The 5,569-nt window shown below is 58.5% G+C and overlaps 1 protein-coding gene across 1 annotated transcript; it reads left to right on the top strand.

Annotated features, from left to right (window-relative positions):
• The first annotated feature begins 314 nt into the window (after window positions 1–314).
• On the top strand, window positions 315–5,252 carry LOC119092315 (palmitoyltransferase ZDHHC17-like). The gene is made up of 6 exons (XM_037215281.1): window positions 315–467; window positions 1,046–1,180; window positions 1,837–1,943; window positions 3,727–3,801; window positions 3,844–3,932; window positions 5,234–5,252. Exons 1-6 carry the CDS (start codon window positions 347–349, stop codon window positions 5,250–5,252), a joined length of 546 nt encoding a protein of 181 aa, XP_037071176.1. The 5' UTR covers window positions 315–346.
• The last annotated feature ends 317 nt before the right edge of the window (window positions 5,253–5,569 follow it).

The raw sequence follows: 5,569 nt of genomic DNA, 5'->3' as shown, positions 1-5,569 counted from the left end.
TCCCAGGCGCGTGCGCGGCTGGGCAGAGGTGACTTTTGATGCAGCTGTACCCTCATCACAGTCGCAACGATGCTCACTCCGCAGCTGGCGCAGAACGGTGCCACTATCTGACATAACGTTTGCCGGCCTTTTCTGGTTATCGAAACGAAAATTGGACAGGGTAATCGTGCTTGGGAGCTATCGCGCCGCGTCCGGAAGCGCCCCCAGCGGCCGCAGTTGTCGCGTGGGACTGTTGCTGAGCTACGCTCGGCCGGTGCCCCACCGCCCCGACGGCACCGCCGCTGACCGGCGAGGCCTTCCACCTCTGCAGACAATCGTGTCACTGTCGGAGACGGAGGGCTTCAACATGGCGCAGTTCTGCAGCACGTGCCTCATCCGCCGGCCGGTCCGCTCCAAACACTGCTCCGTCTGCAACCGCTGCGTGGCCAAGTTCGACCACCACTGCCCCTGGGTCAACAACTGTGTCGGTCGGTGTCATGGATGCTGGAGGCGCACGCTATTGGCGGCCAGCAGGGGTGACGCGTGCGGGCGCTGGCGGGCTTCTGTTCTGTTGCTTCTTCTGTGTCGCTTCTGCTTGTTCGCCATCATGTTACGTACGCGAGTTGATTGTCCGAAATTAGCCATTCACATGCACTTTCAGCTGTACGGGACTATCCTTACTAAAGTTATAACGCCACAAATTAGCATTGGTTTGCTATTTGAACTGATACTTTTCGAGATTTATGTTGTTCTTGTTCTGACTCGGCTCTTTGTTTTTTTCTCCCTCATATAGCTTACTGTCGCATTTCATCTTTCGGGTGCAATGAAGCACAGTTTTAATTCGCACGTGAGCCGTGAATTTGGAACATTGCCTGGGATTGACATTTATATTTTACCATCGACGGCATTCTCTGCCACTCACAATCTGTGTGCGTAAATGCCATGGTGGTTTCGAAACGAGATGCCGACCCATTATTAAATCAAAATTTCTCAATCAGTCATGTCTTCTGTTATAGATCACATGTTAGCAACTAATGCGATGTTTGACATGCATGCCGTGCTCCAGGTGCCGGAAACCACAAGTATTTTGTGTACTACCTGCTCTTCTTGGCCGGGATGTGCGTCTTCTTCCTGTACGGCTGCAGCGTGTTCTACCAACGCGCCTGTGCGGTCGCCATTTCGGAGCAGGGTTTTTGGAACGGTACGTCCTACGCCACTGCAGTAGCCGGGGGACGGAAAATCAGGTGACGCGTATCATTGGTGGTGGTCTACCAAGCAAGCACCTCCACATTAGCAGGTCCTGCCTTTTTGGTGGTGCTCCGTTCGCACCTGGCGGACTTGCTGCAAAATCCGCTGCACACGCTGCATCCAGTCAGCTGTCGCGAACTAGATATGCCAATTTTAAGCTTGCAGGCCCACAAGCCGTCGGCTCGAAAGTGAGCAACAGTTACCACCTTTGAGCTCTTTTTAACGCCTTAGTGCGAGCGCGGGATGACTGGGGTACCCCTGACCCGCAAAAGCTAATAACTGCAGCAGGTTAGCCAATAAGGACAGCTAGTAACTGCAGTAAAGCTAACTAAGTACAGAATCTGCAGCGTTTCTGCAGCCAGTCGGCGAGATATGAACGGACCTTTAGCGTATTGAATAACCTGCGACGTCGGAAGTCCTACCGTTGTGTGAACAAAGCCTCCGGGTAGGAATGGTTTTGTTTGCGGGCATTTGAACGCTATTGATTGCTAACCAGAGCTAGTGCGCCAGTGTCGCCAGGCAAGCTTGCATGCGCGTCACCCTAGGCGCGCGGCCTCCCTCCGGCTGGGCGTGTCCGTGTGCGGTGAACCTTCTGCCGTCTGCCGCAAGCCGTCTCCACCATGGCCACGTGCGAGACGTGGGTGTTCTGGAACGCCCTCAACGCGCTGGTGCACGCCGTCTGGGTGTCGGCCCTGTCTGCTGCCAGATGGACCAAGGTCAGTGGGCCGATCGGCCGGCGCTCGCGCCTCGGGGCTCCGTCTGCCGGGCTTGTGGTGGAGCCGGACCGGGCACGGCTCCGTTCGACCGCACGTGCACGTCATCGCGGCGATGCCGTTTCGTAGTATCGCCGCCAAGAATTAGCGTGACCATTATCTGGTTGGTGATGAAATATAGCCCTTGACATTTATTTGGCGGGTTCTTGCGCCCATAGTGAACGGCACAAGAGTCTGTCCCGCTCTGGATGGACGAATGACCATCGTTAATCCGTCAAGATGCCTCTACACACGTGTCTCCAACTGCGCATGCGCACATATTTAACGGCTACGTGGTAATGACACATTGTTGATGTGGGGCTTCTGTTGAGAAATCCTTGAATCCATCCCCATCTGATATTTTGAGGCAGCACCAGATGTGTGTGATGCTTTAGCTCCATACTCTGGCGTGAAGAAAAACATTGCTCTGCTGCATTGCAGACGTCGGGTTCGTCTGACAGGCACAGAGAAGATGAGATCGTACTCCGACCAGTCGAACCCTAGGCTTTCGGATGGTGTATCCAGCCCTCTAACCTTTGAGCTATCTTTTATTACTCTGTGCAACTAATTAAGTAGCAGCCTAACGCCTGTGTGTGTTTGCATGTGAGCTGGCGTTGTGCGTGGCTGTTCCTGTGCTCTGTCCCTTTGCTTCACCAGTAGGAGCTGGGGGATAAACACCGCGCGCACTACTTTCCGACTACAAAAAGTCAAAAAGTCTCATACATAGGCGTAAGATGTAGATGGTTTCCTTCCATTGTTACGTTGCGTCGCACTACACACGGTCGCCGTCGCAGTGCATTTCGAAGAGCCGTAGCATCGGTTCAGGCAGGTACTGTCGAATGTGCTCAACTACACGGCAAGATTGTCACAGCGGCAAGGGCAGCAGTGCAAAATCAGTACCAGCGGTACTGGATGGGTGTATGGATGCCACTGCTACCAGCGGTGTTATCGTGCACTGGAAATGTCAACCAGCATCGGGTGCATTAAAGGTCGATATTTGTGCTGGCTCCAGCCGAAAGTTGCAGGCTCTGAGCCCATGCTCTCGTGCCTAGACGGTACTGATACTGATACCAGAATATCTTCATCTACAGTCCCAACGTACCACGCTTTGCGAGAATTTGTAAATGAAAGCGCGCAGCGCGGGCGTGAGTCACCGCCGTGAACATCTGGTGTCAGGTCGTCGGCGGCTGCTGTCGGGGGCACACCTGAGCCCAGCGTTTTTATCGGGCGCACTGCACAGGCTGGCCGTGACCTGCGCGGCAGCTGACGGGTCGGGGCGGCTGTGATTCACCGCCCCGACGCCGGCTCGGACAGCGGCTGGTTGACGCAAGCCGGTGCAGTTGCCAGCAGAAGACGGGGACTGCAGCGTGCGGACACGTACCGCCGCTGCCACCATCGCTGCTTGTTTATGTTATGTGTACATGACGTGCTCTGTGCGTGACCCGAACATTTAGATGTGTCACGTCCAGAGGTTACCCGGAGTTCATAGGTGTGATCCCAACCTCAATGTAGTCGCAGCGTGACCATAAACAACGGGACCTAGCCTCAACGTGCTCCTGACCCTGATCTTGACCCTGCTCCTTGCCCCTGATCCTGACCCTGCAAGACCCTGCTTCCTGCCTGATCTGTGTGTTCACTGCCCTCGATCTGGTCTGAGCTTGCGTTTCTCCTGTCTGACCTGAGTGTGACCCTGGACCTCGACCTGGCCTCAGTAGGACTCTGACCTGAGTGGCCGTGTCACCGACAGGTGGCGTGGCTGGCGATGACCACCAACGAGCGCATCAACGCCGCCCGGTACAAGCACTTCGCGTCGGCGGAGGCGGCCGGCCGGCGCCGCTCGCCGTTCGACCGCGGCCCGCTGCAGAACGCCGTCGACTTCTTCGGCTGCCGCTGTGTGGGCGTGTGCAAGCCGAGCCCGCCCGACTGGCGCGCCGTCTACCGGCTGGAGGAGGCGTGCGCGCCGCGCGGCGGCGTGCCGCAGCAAGCCTGAGCGCCGCCGCCGCCGGAGGCGGGTGCGCGGCGGACGGCTCTGGCGCCCGCAGCGCCTGTCGGACCCCGTCGGACGGACAGCCCGCGGCCATGCCCCTCAACGGTCGGCGCACCGCGGCCCGGAGCAGGCACTGGCGGGCTGTGACGCAGCTTTTTCCTCATTCGCGCCGCTCGTTGGTCTGTCCACGCACGATTCGTGGGGGTCTGCTGGGGAACGGAGGATTGGGGAGGGGGTGGGTAGAGAGCGCGCGGCGTTGGGATCAAGTCATGGGGACAGGCGAGCTTTGGATGAGGATCGTGGCCACGTAGTGAGTCTCCCAGCATTCTGTGCCGCTGTCAGGAGGCATAGTTCTTGCTGTCATCTGTTCCCATTTGCTGATAGTACGCGTCGATTTCGAGACGATAACCCGAGGCGGAGTTGTTAATTGCCGCGCACTTGAGCTGCGTAAATCACTCAGTGTGATAAGAGATGCTGCGTAATCTTTGCGATCACGTGATATGTTGTCAGACGTCCTAGCGATTTCGTGTCATATGCCACAGTTATTCGCATGCGTGTATTTTGTTTCATACTCCGTAACGCACATGGACGTTAGTTAACTGGGTCGTCATGTCATCTTTACTGCAATCAACTGTGGGGACACGAGGGCCGGATCTCGACTTGTGGAGAAGGCCGTCAAATGCGCGGTGCGTTCTTTGTCAATCAGTTGTACTCCAGTTTGCCAGCAATGTCGTGGTGTAGCCCAATGTCTCCTAAGCTCATCGAATTACCGCCTCCGATACGCGGCGCTCTCGCGCTGGGGTAAAGCCAGGCGTCGTCGGAGAGCGACGCTGGCGCGTGCGCCGCCGCTCTGGCGCCATGTGCGGCTGCGAGTCGGCCGGCTGGTGGACTCTGGGATGCAGCGAACGATCTGAGAGGCAGGCAATAGTTAGTGCGGAGAGGGCGTCTGTGGAGCTCTCCGCCGCGTGCCGGCCGGGTTCGCGCCGGACCGCCGGCAGGCATCACACCGTGCGTCGCGATGCCTGCCGGGGCACACGGCCTGGCGCGGTCGGACGCGCCAGGCCGTGTGCCCCGCCGCCGCCGCCGCCGCCGCCGCCGCGCCCGTCACCGCGTGGCTCGCCGGAGCGGGCCGATTTTCGCGCTCCCCTCCGACGGCCGCCACGTCTCAGTCTAGTCCCGTGCAGTGTGTGGTATTACGCGGTGGGCCGGAGCGCTCATGTCTGGCCGGCCTTCCGTCTGGCGTCTGTGCGGGTCGCGCCGGCCGCAGACTCTGTGACACGGCCTGAGTCCGGTCCGGCAGCCGTGCGTTTCATTCCTGCAAATAAACGTGCCCGTTCGCGTGCTCGGGAGCCGTTTTTAGCTGTTGCCGAGGAGGCATTCCATCGTGGCTGTCTGCGCACGGCGCGCTGGTGCGGGGCGCCTCGCTGCAGTCAGACGGCGCAGGTCGTGCTACCCGTCGTGCCATGGGGCCGCGCAAGTGGTGGCTGACGTGTACTAGCGGACATGCCTGGTTACAGCAGCTGGTTGTGGCATTCTCACGTATTTACATGGTGCTTCACTCTACAGGCGATCCGCGGACGTCGCCGCATCCAAGGGACGTCGA

The sequence above is a fragment of the Pollicipes pollicipes genome, unplaced genomic scaffold (assembly GCF_011947565.3).
Source record: "Pollicipes pollicipes isolate AB1234 unplaced genomic scaffold, Ppol_2.1 Scaffold_3447;HRSCAF=4054_pilon_pilon_pilon, whole genome shotgun sequence".
NCBI lineage: Eukaryota > Metazoa > Arthropoda > Thecostraca > Pollicipedomorpha > Pollicipedidae > Pollicipes > Pollicipes pollicipes.
Note: the sequence above shows the minus strand (reverse complement) of the source record. Positions and strands in the feature narration are given on the sequence as shown.

Excerpts from the sequence above, each read along its gene's own strand:
- LOC119092315 (XM_037215281.1), top strand. The coding sequence starts at position 347 with ATGGCGCAGTTCTGCAGCACGTGCCTCATCCGCCGGCCGGTCCGCTCC. Across the intron at positions 468-1,045 it reads CTGGGTCAACAACTGTGTCG|GTGCCGGAAACCACAAGTAT; the intron begins GTCGGTGTCATG and ends GCCGTGCTCCAG. Across the intron at positions 1,181-1,836 it reads GGAGCAGGGTTTTTGGAACG|CCGTCTCCACCATGGCCACG; the intron begins GTACGTCCTACG and ends GTCTGCCGCAAG.